Below are 14,379 nucleotides of genomic sequence, written 5' to 3'. Positions count from 1 at the left end.
GACCAACCCTTAGGTCTTTATCAAGGTACATGAAAAAACTCGTATGAAGTGGGCACACATAACCACTGTAGTGGGAGGAGTTTAAATGAGGGTAATTAAAGATTGCAAAAAGCCAGCTAGTTTGTAATGAGAAGCAGAGGTGTATCCAGGATTTTTTCTGGGTGGGTCGTGATCATAATTTTTGTACCTTTCAGAGGAAGACAGGAAAATCGATTACAGCGCCACCAGCTTAAAGCGGATGGGAGGCTCATTTAATTGCTGGAATTGAGATACACTCATGAGAAGGGAGATTTATAGTCGTTCCCACAGTATGTTGGCTGTATAATAAACAAATAGTATATTAACCAAATCAGAAAAAAAAACCAAACAAAACAACAGAAAATTGTGAAACAAGTATAAAATATGTAATATAATGTAAGTTTAAATATGTCTGAAGCCCAGCACATTTGAGGAATATGAGGTTGTATTGAGTCGATTTTGACTATCTAGCATGGTAGTTTTCAGTAACAAGTAATAATAAATAAATCTTTTAAAAGAAATTTTAATATACAGGGTACCTGCAATATTCATCTATGAAATGTGTCATTTAAAATTAATAATAATTCATCTACTCACAGCTGTGGGTTTTAGTGCCTCTTCCACGAACATCTCAAACATAATCTTTGACAACATGCAAAGACTCATAAATGTATACCATTTCAAAAGAGAAATTTCGCTATTAGAAAACATGAAGTTTCTCAGCAACATCGAGGAAAAAGAAAAATCATATCCAAAATCAAGTCAAACAACAAATTTATGAATAGCAGTCTCCTAGGGTGTTTTTGGTAGGAAAAGAAGGCCCAAACACTGAATGTATTTTTTTCTTTCTTTCTTTTTTTTTTTTTTGCAAAAAATAAGGGGTGGGGGACGTACTCCCCTTACGTTTCCCCCCCCCCCCAAAAAAAAACTTCCGCCACTGGAAATAGGCCTAGGCCCTTGGTTTAGGTAGGCCTACTTTGTTCCATTTCAATTAGAAACAACAGGATTATACAATTTCATACAGTATATCTTGTAAATTACTGTACACAATGATGATTAAACCAGGTAAGTACTTGAAAACAATATGGAAGTAAAACTTACACGTCAAAAGTGTCAAATGTTGTCTACACAAAAACTGTACTTTATTAAAAGAGTAAGTCTACTGAAGGGGTGTCATGTGCACACATATCAGTGTGTACTGTGGTCACTGTACATGGGGTTGTCTGACAGTACATACCTGCTGACCTCGATAGAGAGTGATTGATTGCACGAAAGTTTCTGTGCTGGTGCATCTGCGTTTAAACTTTCTTTGTAGAAGCTATACATTGCGCGATGTGACATAGAATCAACCTTTCTATGGAATTGAGTATCCATTCAATTATCTAAAAAAAAATGATAAAAAAGGGGAGGGGGTCGCAGGCTCTCCCCTAAATCTTCCCCTGGGTCATGCATATTAATGAACAGTGGGGAAAATATTACAAGTAGATTATAACAGCAGTTGAAAGGAGGTGGAATGTTAGGAATTGTAATCTCGCTGTCCGTAATGAGTGAAGTGCAAAAATATACAACAAGATTTATTAAATTTAAGGTTACTGTGGTTAGGGTTATTATCATTAATATTAGCTCTAGAAAGAATAGATTTAAGGTTGCTGGGTTGGCGATTGGCAAGGAGGTCGAGGGGGGCTGTCGAATACGGTGTTAGTGGATTCGTAGGCCCACTGTACGGAGAAATCTTTCTTAATGGTGTTAGTGAGAACGGACATTTGGGAGGATGAAAGTCAAAACTAAAAAGGAATTCGATCACTGGTAGATTTTGGTCTGGGGATGAGAAGGTCTTGGCGGGATCGTTTGTTATAGCTTTGGCTATTTGGGACTGGATGAGGGGGATAGGGTAACCGCTGTCAATACAATATCTAATTAGTTGACCTACATTGGCGGTGTATTCAGCTTCTAAACAGCGTTTAAGGCGAAGGCATTGACTATAAATATAGATTTTTGTTGAGACTTACTAGGGTATGATGAGAGCTTTAGAAATTAAGGTATGAGTGATTTTCAGTAGTTTAGAGTAGACTGAAGTCTTTTTTGATAGAGGAGGGGGCAGCAGTTCCCCCGCCACTGGACAGGTCAAACCCCCATCGGACAGAGCTCATCGGGCAGTCGGAAAAAATATATAAAAATAGGCCCACGCCAAGCCAACACATGCCTGTCACAGTCTGAGAATGTCATTTCTGGCCATCCAGAGGTGGTTCCTCTCCTTTAAAAAACCTCTTTCAAGGGGAGGGAGAACACCCTCTAAAACCCTTCCTCCAGCTTGGGCCTACGAGCTCAAGTCCTCCTGTCGGACAGCTCAGCCCCCCTCCCCCCCCCCAAGAAAATATACCGTTGAGACGCCACTGATGCGAGGATGGAATGTTAGCTTCAAAAAGTAAGATTGTCAAGCCCATGATTCCAGACAAACAAAATATCGTCAATGTAACGATGATAATGAGCGGTAGTGGGGGGGGGGGGTCTTTTTGTAAAGAAAAAACAAGAAAAAAAAAAAGAAAGAAAAAAAAATTGATCGCCCAAACCTCCATAAACTGTTTATTACTTAAAATGCTTAAAAGATAAAATCGTTTAAAATTCCTTACAGTACAGTACTGGGAAATATATAGTCGAAGCAACAGCCTAATGTGAATTAATGGGCTTACATGAATCGTGATTTAAAAAATACATCAAATATTTTGTCAAATCACGATACAAAATTAAGAACTCAATTGTGCCAAAATAGACATTAAAATACATCCCAAAACGCTACAAACAACCGATTGGCTGCGGGCCAGATCCCCTTCACGGCCCCCTGGCCCCGGCGCCTGGCTCGGGCCTTCATCCCCCTTCGTTACGCCAATGATCCCGCATTTACAATTTTCCCACCCCCAGATGGGAACCACCCTACGTCCCTGTTATCATAATAGCTGATATTCAGCAAATGAGTTGCTAAGAAACGAAATCGACAACTCTACTGAAATTATTGTTAATCATCATGTTGCATGGAGTATGATGTATGTTGGCCCTTTTTAAGTATCATAGCATGTTTCAAAGTTAATGACAAATTTCAGGGGGATAAATTATTTTGACCTTAATAATAATTACTCGAATATCTACCGCATATCATTATCATTGTTTACCAACTTCCTCTCCCACAAGACATTTCATGATTATACTGTTCTCCGCGACTACGTCTGACCTTCGAACATCCTGTGAATGATCCATTCTCAATTGCAGGGAGATATCCTAATAGAAAAATATGTTTTTTGATCTATGTCAAAACAAAAATTAATTAACTAACATATTTCGATTTGTCTTAACTTAGATTATTAATGATTGCAATAAATAATAGGATTAGTCTTATTTTTGTATCATAATTTGAATTTTAGAATTACGGATGTGTGTTTTGCTGTCTTTGTGTTTAAAATGGACGATTCCAATATTTGACAGTTTTTGTGCTTGAAACTTAAGAATTCACAGTCAGTGATGTACATTAGACTTGTGAACTTGCGGGCGTACCTATTTGTTGTATTTGCGAGGCGGCATGGTTTTCCACATGTGGTGACAAAACAGATACGTAGAAACGACAAATATAACGTGTGGTAAATGAAACAAGGCTTCTACAAAACGAACGTATTCAATGGAGATTGTACTGAATATGGTAATTGAATTCTACGTGGGCTATAGGACTCAGGCGGACTCTCTAGACTGGGTTGATAACTGACCTGATGCTAAGATAAGGAATGGTTGATCGTCTGCATATTGCTTCATCGGTTCCTGGTTTTCATTGGAATTACTTAAATTGAGCGAACAGAACTTTTGCCCACACTATCGCTTCGGAATATAGTGATCAAATTGATCATTAATGTAGACAGATGATTCGACACGAACTGTCAATACATTTAGTAATCGTTGTCTTCACATTTCTGACTATGGTATGTTGGCTGGTATTATTTTCATTGGTGTTTACATTGTTTATTCTTGACTCGCCATTCACCGTCATCCCCAATTTATCCATGTTTACACAGACAATTCGAATTTTATTTTTCGTTTTTTGCGGTATTAAGCAATTAGTAGAGCGCCGCATAGTACACCTTAGGAAAATTATTGTACGAAGGTTAGATTTAATGCTTGAAAAAATTGCAATTTTAGAATGCATTAAATCTATTTAATATAAAAATAACGCTAAAAAGAAAAGATAGACGTTTCGACTCCTTCATGGTGTCATTTTCAAGATCAAATGATGAAGTATAGAATATACAGTAACTATATCAATAGAAAAAAGCTAATCTACAATGTCAATGTTCATAATAGTGGGATATTAATCCCTGTGTTAGATAAAAAGCTTTGCATTAAATCTAACCTAAGTATAATAATTTTCCATATAGTGTACGATGCATTTGTTCTTGAGTCTTTAACGTGGTCTAGAATATTCCTATTAAACATTCAGTTTATTGTGTTTAGGAGGGTCCATTGATTTTGATTCATGAATTCCTTAATTGTTCATACTTAATACTGAATTTGAAGTAACTTTCTTCGGGTTCTACTGTAATTTTAACTAGTTTTTTACGAAAGTAATTTTCAATTACAATTCAATTTTTATCGTGTTGCACGATGTAGCGGCGGTGATAAAAAAATGAGGAATTTTTTTTTACACACGAACCTAAAAAAAATCAAGCCAAGCGTCCACTAATAGAAAAATTAGTGGACGCTGGGGAATAGGCAAATAACATTGGGAGTTACAGTGATGACATCACGATTGACTTATAATAACATTTATAATGTATTCATTTGTGCATTTTGTTGATAGTCAACTATAATTTGTAAGAAGCGGTAGGCGCATCGATTGTGGCTTGGACTCCCAACCTCGAGGTTGGGGGTTCGAAACTCTCGCTGTGCAAATCGCTTGTGTCCTTGGGCAAGGCACTTTATCTACAACGGTTACCTCTCTCCACCCAGGAGTACAAGTGGGTACCTGGTAGGTTCGAACACAACTGCGCTGATTACTAGCTGCAATATTATGGAATTCTCCCCAGGGAGCTGAGTATGTGTTCCATATGTGTTTGATCCAATGACCGGGGTAGTAATGTAAAGCGCTTAGAGGCATTGTGCATGAATTGCTATATAAGAGCAACATATTATTATATTATAATGCCCATATTAAATCATTTCATCATTAAATACAGTAAATCTAATACTCAATTCATATATAAAAAGATATAAATCTAGGTCGGGCAAAAATGTAGCTCACAACATACTGTATGGTTTTTTTTTTTAATGTCTTGTAATTGTCAAAACTGAATGTTGTAATTTCTTAAAAACAAGTAAATAAATGGAAGCAAATTTCTATCTGGTTAAGCCATGGAAATGGCTTATCCTGTGGTGGAAGGTACCAGATTGGCATACCAGCTGCCACCTGAGTTATGCACATACTGTACAGTACTGTACACAGGAGTGAATTTTTATTAATAAAATTTTGTTATTGGTCCACCTTTGCACACCCCTGCACCCCACCAATGGCAATCCTGGCTACGGCCCTGTGGTATACTGATTATATCCCATTGGTTTCCAATCAATGCAGCCTTGAGGAACCTAAATTTGATAAGTGCTGACTAATTAGGTCATTGCCATTAATGAGCAAGTGTTCAAGTACCATGAACTAGGATACATACTATAATAATAATCGTATTGTGCAACCTCATATACCTGCTCATTATGGCTATGATCTGACTGATGACTAATTTGTGAACTAATTCAATGGTTCCTAAAATTAACCTCGACATAGCATTATTTAAAGGTCATGTTTTTTTTACCATTATCAACAGTGGCAGATACAGGAATTCAAAATACTGTACAGTAGAAGGGGTGCAGGGAGAGACTTAAATGTGGTGTCCAAACCACCTCAGTCCACTAAAATTCTATAGCCCTTTGTCATCTCTAGATTGCCAAATATTGCACTCTCATACTTAGAACACCTCTGATCTATGATGAAAAAATATACATAATGCGATTATATAAAAAATTGTGTATTTTAAAATGAATTAAGGCTTTTGAGTAGCAGAATTAAAATAATCTTCAAAAATATCATCTCATACTCGCAAGTAACAATGTAAAATACAAGATACAAGTCAACTTTATTGTCAAAATAATAAATTCTGAGTTACTTGATGTACATAACATAGAATCGTTCATAAATGTGATAAATGTTAAATCAAAATTTCTTATAGTAAATAAAAATTTGAAGCTTGTGTTATTTAGCTTCTGAAATAAATCAAAAGCGATGTACTGTACAATGCTAAATGTCTGAAACGGTTTGTGGATATTTTGTGTTGTTAAGTCTAACCCTTCCCGATCTGTTAACGCTAATGTCTGAGTATATGGATGGGATGAGTCTTCCATAATTAAATTCAATTTCTTAAGTATAAAATTATTAAAAATATCTTTAAGGATTTCACATCGGCTCTAATCACTCTGCTGGCCATGTTAACAGTTCTCAATAAGTGACCTTTACTGTTTACGGTGATATGAGAAACCAAATACAGGTAATAATACAATAAGAAAGGATTGACTGGAAAACCGAGGAATAAACACAAATGAATAAGATGAGAGTTAACATTAAACCGTTTAATTCTATATACAAATTACATTCTTTTATTTACCTTGGTATGGAGTTCTTTGAGTGTTGCTTTCCCAATTTAGTTCATTATCAATTATCAATCCCAGGTACTTGTCTTTCAACAATTTCCACATTCTCATTATCGATTACAATATTTTACATGATTAGTTTTATTTTTCCTTCAGAAGTCAACAATAACTTCGGTCTTCTTGGCATTTAGTACAAGAAATTCTCCTACCATACAATAAAAGATTCAACATACAATAGTAATTAAACAAGGATGTGTCATTTTTTGAACTCAGACCAATTAGACAAACTTGCAAATAGTATTAAATGATTTACTTGGATCAATATTTACTGTAAAATGTTATTGGAGGAAAATATTGTGCATGTGATGGGTTTCCCAGGTAGTTGTTTACTCCCTTTCCACATGAACCTAGCCAACAATTTTGCATTATAATTATATAATAATGTTTAAGTTTAGTATTTGAAATGGAGAACCACAAAATAACATTTCTATCATTAGCTGCAATGTTGTGTTATAGTGTCGTGTTAATGTAGTTTTCTGATGTTGATGTTGTTCTGACATAACCTAAACCACAATGTTCATTTGTTGATCTGCCATTGTGTGTATCCACATGTTTATTATCATGATTACTTTCCGGTAAAATTACCTTTTTCCTGGGGAAGATCCCATGATATTTGAAGCTAGATTCATAATAACTCACAGTAGAAGTTTTGTTTTTCAGGTAATTTTCTGTTCTGGTCAGGCTTTTTCAAACAATGGACAATCAAATGAAGGTAAGACCCAGCCGCTTTTGTTGTTTAATGCACTACAAACCATTGCAATCAACTTGCTGTTTGTACGGTACATGAGCGCCTCTGTTACTTACAGTAGTCATAGTTACCAACCTGAGAGATTTGAAATGTGTGACTATACATCAGTTAGCTGGGGGACGGTGGGTCACCAGGGCTCCCGGGGGCCCCTAATGGGGTCCAGGTTTCAGTTACATAATTATCAACGGTTGGTTGTGACAATGCACGCACAAGACCGCATGTGCCTCCTAGATTCTACTAAGTGTGTGATTGGCTGAGTTGTTTTGGTCGAGAAAGAGAAATTTTCTCGGTGAATTTATTCTCGAACGAGATAACAAAAACCTTCTAATGACTCGTAGTTACGGTATGACCGTTTTTTGTATTTTAATGAAACCATTTCTTCTAATTTTTAATACATTTTCCCCTGAATATGTGATAATTCGCTATCACACATAGACTTGTGCTAAATGTGTGACAAATTTATGATCATGCATACGTGTGTTTCTGCAAAATGCGTGTTTCATCCAAAATCACTTTAAAATGCAGGACCGTCCTGCACGATGTGAGACGGATGGTAACTAGGCATAGTTACTGTACTACTGTATGTAGAAATGCAGACTATACTGTATAACAGGTTCATGGGAAGGGTGGTTTATGGAAATGGGAGTTTCCTATAGGCCAAGGTCAACTCAGAAATGTTTCTTCAATAAACAACGTTATGATCAAATCCTCCCTCCCTCCGTCGGAGAAAAAGCACAATTTGTCGGGAAGAAAAAAAAATTACAGTATATGTATTTTCTACATATTTAGTAGACTCTAAAATCGATTGAATAAGCCTTTGAAACCCCTAAATTGTAAAAATTTTCAGGGGCTTCGCCCCCTGGACCACTTTCGAGACCTTTTAATCGAAGCTCGACCATGCCCACTTTGCTTTCGTTGGGGAAATTTGCCCCCTCGTCGGGGGAATAGCTCGCCGTCGGGCACCTCGGCCCCCTGTTGGGCAAATCCTGGTGCCACTGCTGGCTATACACAGTAAATATTAGTTATTATTATTATTATTATTATTATTATTATTATTATTATTATTATTATTGTTATTATTATTATTATTATTTTGTTATTATTATTGAAACAGTGTACAGTAGTAATCGGACTGATAAATGCTTTTAAGTTTATATGATTAAACGAAGAAATATTATTTCTTAGTGGAAATATCCAGTAGGTATAAAACAAAGTTTTGTCTCATTAAAAAAAGGCGTCTGAATATAATTTTCACAAAGGCTTTGATTTATATTGTCATTGAACTTGCATTGCATAGGTGATGTGATTTGTTGCTTCACTAGTTAATTTTCACAATTTGTTAATATTTCCCCTCTTCACCTTTAAATTGAAAAGGAGGAAAGAATATTTGGTTACATTTTATTGTAGAGTTCAACTTTCACTTACTGAACATGGAAACTAAGCTGTAGACGAGACAATATTCATATAATCCAATTTAAATCTGATTTATGATAAGACGATGAACTTGGATAACATTAATTCTTGTTACAAGTGTGTTAAAATGAAAAGATATAGTACCTTTAATATATACGGTATTTACAATTTCTCTTAAAATTTATTAAAAAAATTAAAAATAGGTATAATATTCATTTGAATGGAAAGCATGTCTAAAATATATATAAATATACAATACTGTAGTAGCTTATTTCAACCTACAGTAACCAACTGAATTACATTCTTAAAAGACTGTGTAAGGTAATGGGTGTTGGGCAGACACGTGTGTTTTACACCACAATTTTAAATTTACCTTAAAGAAGATTTCAAACTCATAAAATATAGCAACTTTCTTTTCAAGCAAAAAACTACCTGTAATGTTGGGATACAAAAACCACTACTATTATAATTTTCAAACCATATGAAAATTAAAGAACTTTTTAAAATGGATCATTGAAAATTTATGGAGTTAGATGTTAAAGGTGCATGTACCCAGCTTCAGATCATGTATCCTAAGATTTTCTTTTGTTTTAATAATTATGTGATTTATTGAACACTTACAGATCTCCCTCGTGAACAATACGAACATATCAGACCTTATCGTTCGTCGTCAAGTGGCGATTTTATTTCCTATGACTTGTCTACTGAGAAGGAAGAAAAATACAGGGAATATTTGAAGTACATGCAGCAGCTTTCTGAGTTTGACATTCCAGCAAGTATTCCAAAGGATATCACATCAACAATATTTTACACATTTTATGCTTTTGGTAAGCAATTTCTGTTAAATATAACGCTAAGCCAGCACCTGGTGGCGCCAAACACCTCAATTGAGAAACACCTTGATAATGGAACTGTCTCAACAAACCTAGTGCAAAAAAACTGTTTTTACCAAGGAACGGTGAATGATTCAAATGATTCTATTGTCTCCATCAATAATTGTAATGTAGGTTTGGTAAGTATTTTACTTATTTACTTTGGATTATAGAGATATGTGGTACTTGTGTAAATTGCAGAAAGCGATTTTAAGCTGTGTCCAGATTATCAAATTTTCTTATGGTAAAAAAAGATACCTATATGTGGTCATGATTTGAGTTCCTCACATTGACCATATTTAGACATGTTTTTGTCAGATAATATTTGATAGTGTGTACAGAGCATTAGAAATAACATGAGATGTACTCGCATAAGATTTTGTTGCAATGATTGATGCGGCTTCATCATGTGTAGTCGTCACCGCACCTGATGAAGCCTCCATCTATTTTGTCAAATTTAGTTTAAATTTTCTATTTTTCTTCTAATGCTGATTTTACATGGTTTTCTATTTCAGTTGCTTTTTATCAGGGTTTCAGCTGGCCAAAAAATGTATTGAGCAATTTGGCTAATTCGGTATAACAATAATTAGCCAAATAGAATTTTGATTAGCCAAAACAAAAGAATAAGCAATGATACCTTCAATTCCATAGCTTTTTGGCTAACTTTGAATGAAAATATTTGGCAAAATTCAGCTTTTACAATATTATAATAGGTATAATTAAAATATAATAATGTGTAAATAGTCAAAGATACAGTCAAACTAAAATCTAAAGTGCCACTGAAATATAGTTCGACTTAGATTAAATTCGACTGTAGCAAAGTCAAATTTTATTCGAGTTATATCACAATAGCAACATGACTTGGAGAGTTAGCCCTTTACAGAGACCCGAACAAATTAACATGCACTGACGGTACACGCACAATGTTGACCGCACATTTGGCCTAGGCCTAGAACTGTAGTAGTAAAGGCCAGGCTACCTAAACTTACCTTGAAAGCAGTATTCTTCATTAATTCTTCAATTATTACAGTATATTTAAACATTTTGTTAACTGCTTTTAGGCCATTCTTTTAAATACATTATAAAGAGGAATTAGTCAATACTTAAATTAAAGCTTAATCATATTATATTTGATAAAATACCGTAACAATAATAATAACCTATTTTTGCATGGCCATCAAGCAAACATGTTTTAAATACGATAAATTCGGTTGGAAAATCCCAAAGACCAAAGCAATACTTACTAGGTGAAAGTCTTTAAGATAACAAATTTTTTTATATGACGGGTTAGGCGTGATCTACAAATTATCCCCAACGACAGAAACGGGTCAAACACGTTTACTATTGTTATATGACAAGCTCCCAAACGCGTCTGTGAAATGCCGTTTGGAAGCTTGTCGTTCGAGCCGTTTATTCCGTTTGGAAGTTAACTCCTCCCCTTTTCATATGGCTGACTGCTCGTGAATGGCAAAATGTTACAAGCGTTCAGCGAAATTTGGAATTTGATCGTGATTTAAACAACTTCAAAACTTGTTCAGTGTCCCTACCGTACCTAGGCTATGTAAGCCTAGGCCTATATTTATAATAGTAGTAACCTGGTAGTAAAATGCTAGCCTACGCCAGGTGACAGTTCACGAAGAAATGTTTATAATAAAGGCCTAAATTTGAATTATTTTTCTTGTTGGGGAAACCCCAATGTTTCTTGTATTTTAGTAGGCTAGGCCCTACCGTTACCTGTAGGTTTTATAGAAGAGAAAGCAATCGCCAGTAACCTTGCTACCCAGATTATATTGCGATGTTCGAATTGACCTATCAAAACAAGTACCTTTTGCCCAACTTCCTAATTCCCACGTGCCTGCACAGCCCGCACAATACAGCATGTAAACACTGACCTGGATCAGCCGCAGTTGAAGAAGTTCGTTGTGGCGATCACGCGATATCGCACGTAGAACAACGTATGCTACGGCATTGTGTTTTACTTTGTAGGCTATATGAATTTAATACATGTTTTTATTATTATATATATTATTATGTTTTAAAAATGGTTAAACCATGGCACATGTTTATATTGCTGAACAAGGCAGTCGGCTATTCCCTTCTTGCGGAGGAGCAGCGCGTTTACATTCCTGAAGGCGGCGTTCAAAGAATCAGATCAGACACTAGAGCGTCTACATTCCAGAGTTCGCGGCGTTTAAAGAGAAGACTACTGTATGTGATTGACCTTGTGTCTGCTTCTCTCATGCTTCTCATGATCGTGGGAACCTACTTGTGTGGGAACGTTTCTCACTGAATTCACTGTTACTAGGCAATTTGCAGTAATGCAAACTGGTGGTATATGCCTATTTCAAACAGTTTATTTCCGTTTATGACAAAGTAAAATATCGATACGAAACAAAGTGAATTGATTTTATTTCTGAACGGGACCGGTAGCGGCAGGATTTGGCAGATGGGGATACGATGACTCCGACAAAAAATCACGAGGCAAATATTAAAACAGTGTAAATATTTATTTCATTTCCTTCAACTTAACTTATTTACCGGGATGGTGTCCGGCGGGGGATAGTTTTTACTATCATAGTTTAACTTTTATCTATTAGAATCTAGCCCCGAATCCTAGACTCATGTATTTAAAGCGGTCTGTAGCATGTGTATACAGCATATATTTGTATTTTTTGTCGATTGATAAATAAATGTCCGAATATAAGAATTGAATACTGTTTTCTGTACACTACATGTTTGTTTGGGTCAGTTAAGAATTAGTACCTAATTAGGCCTATTAATGAAATACAACGGTACACGAACATTCACTTGTATGTTTTATTTATATTTTGACATTAACATAGACCTTTAACACTCAATATTATTTTTATTTAACATAAGCCAATAAACAGCTTCCACACATAAAATAACAGTAGGCCTAACCAATAAAAATATATAAAATACAAAACAAGATTTATGCAAGATTAAAAAAAACTATACAGAAGTCTCCGCCCGGCAAGCATACAAGGCCATACTTTAAACTGGCATCCAGGCACTCCATCAAACGTCCTATTGTTAGCAACTCAACTGACCCACTTCTGTCAGAGCGGCACTCAATGCGAATTTCTGTAGACCAAGGAGGAAAGTTCTTTCCTCCATGTGTAGATCAACACCGGCCACACAGTCAGTGACATTTGTCACGTGATGTTGCGTACTCTGCTGGACTGATCACATCCACACACACGAGGTACTCAATATTAATTGTACAGTAGTTGCATAGGCCTAGTTGCTGTATATAATATATATTGATGCCTACGTTTAATAATAGAGAAAATAGATGTTCTATTTTCTCAGACTATAGTTTATTGAATGATGTTTGGCGAATACTGGCGTCCATTTGTGTTCCCATGTGATATGTGTGCAGGGAGTTGATAAATGTTTTTTCGTTCGTCGTCAGCTTCTTAGCTGGTAGGCTGCTATTTAACGAAGATAGGTCTTTCCGACAGAGCAAACGGCAATTAGGCCTACATGCATGTGCTGCCATTATCGTCATTACCACTTAATTTACCTATTAGGACTATGCAGCCTTTAAACTTTGAACTTGGTTCATTTCAAAGTAAAACTTGTTCAGTATTTTAAATTGTACAAAAATGGTAGTTCAACTGGGGTCTGGTCTAACGACACAGACGCGTTTGTCGCCCAAAACAATAGAAACAATGGCAAACGCGTTCAACAGCACAAACCCGTTTAGACGCGTCTGGGACATATTCCGACTAGCTTATTAATATTCATGAGGCAAGATAATTAGACGATCGCTTTCCCAGACGCGTTTGTAATACATGGTTTTCCCAGACGCGTTTCTGTCGTTGGGGATAATTTGTAGATCGCGCCTTATTCCCTATACCTAAATTCCATCAGACATTTATTTTACAATTACTGTACGTATCTTACAATACAGTTTAATTTAAACTGTATTTAAAAAAAGAACTAACAAAACCTGAAACAGTGCTTAAACATTAGTCGCTTGTCTACGTTACCACATGTCTGAACAATAGTGAGGAATGTATTAAGTTGAGTCGCATGTAAAGTAAACTACACAAAGTAGCGCTATGCAATGTAAACATGAGTCACTTGTCAGGCTTACTCAGCGTGTCAAGATTTTGACTTCGACTTACGGACTAACAATTAATTGAAAACAGATCAATTTGGCATGTAAAATATGTTCGACTTGCATTTTTATTAGACTTAAATTTAATCGAGTTTGAGCATATGTAAACAGGGGTTTCCCTTAAGGTTTTTTTTAACTAGCCAAGTGGACCAGTAAATTAATATTTTTACTGGTCCTCAATCCCTTTCACTAGCCACTATCTTGCCAACTTCGGAAGGCCCAAATACCATATTTTTGACATTCTAATCATGCTTCCCCCCACCCCACCGATGAAGTAACACTGACAGATACAGAAAAATCTTTCTGTTGTCTGTATGGGAAATTATGCCGCGAAATATAAATACAGGAATCTATTTGTATGTACAGTGCACTCTCACAATACGATGTTCGCTACGATGTTCGGTTTTCCGGAAAGATCGGTTTGTGGAACATTTCTATTGAATCCTTTC

General features: G+C 35.8%; 1 protein-coding gene across 1 annotated transcript; it reads left to right on the top strand.

The window, feature by feature from the left end:
* The first annotated feature begins 3,527 nt into the window (after nt 1-3,527).
* LOC117119052 lies at nt 3,528-10,340 on the top strand. The gene is made up of 4 exons (XM_033263862.1): nt 3,528-3,980; nt 7,411-7,462; nt 9,535-9,923; nt 10,299-10,340. The coding sequence occupies exons 1-4, from the start codon at nt 3,921-3,923 to the stop codon at nt 10,338-10,340; spliced, it is 543 nt and encodes a 180-aa protein (XP_033119753.1). The 5' UTR covers nt 3,528-3,920.
* The last annotated feature ends 4,039 nt before the right edge of the window (nt 10,341-14,379 follow it).

Source organism: Anneissia japonica, unplaced genomic scaffold, assembly GCF_011630105.1.
Source record: "Anneissia japonica isolate Jap-2015-1 unplaced genomic scaffold, ASM1163010v1 scaffold1826_len1998817_cov189, whole genome shotgun sequence".
Classification (NCBI taxonomy): domain Eukaryota; kingdom Metazoa; phylum Echinodermata; class Crinoidea; order Comatulida; family Comatulidae; genus Anneissia; species Anneissia japonica.
This window is presented reverse-complemented; position numbering and strand designations above follow the sequence as displayed.

Excerpts from the sequence above, each read along its gene's own strand:
- LOC117119052 (XM_033263862.1), top strand. The coding sequence starts at position 3,921 with ATGATTCGACACGAACTGTCAATACATTTAGTAATCGTTGTCTTCACA. Across the intron at positions 3,981-7,410 it reads TCTTCACATTTCTGACTATG|GTAATTTTCTGTTCTGGTCA; the intron begins GTATGTTGGCTG and ends TTTGTTTTTCAG. Across the intron at positions 9,924-10,298 it reads ATAATTGTAATGTAGGTTTG|TTGCTTTTTATCAGGGTTTC; the intron begins GTAAGTATTTTA and ends TTTCTATTTCAG.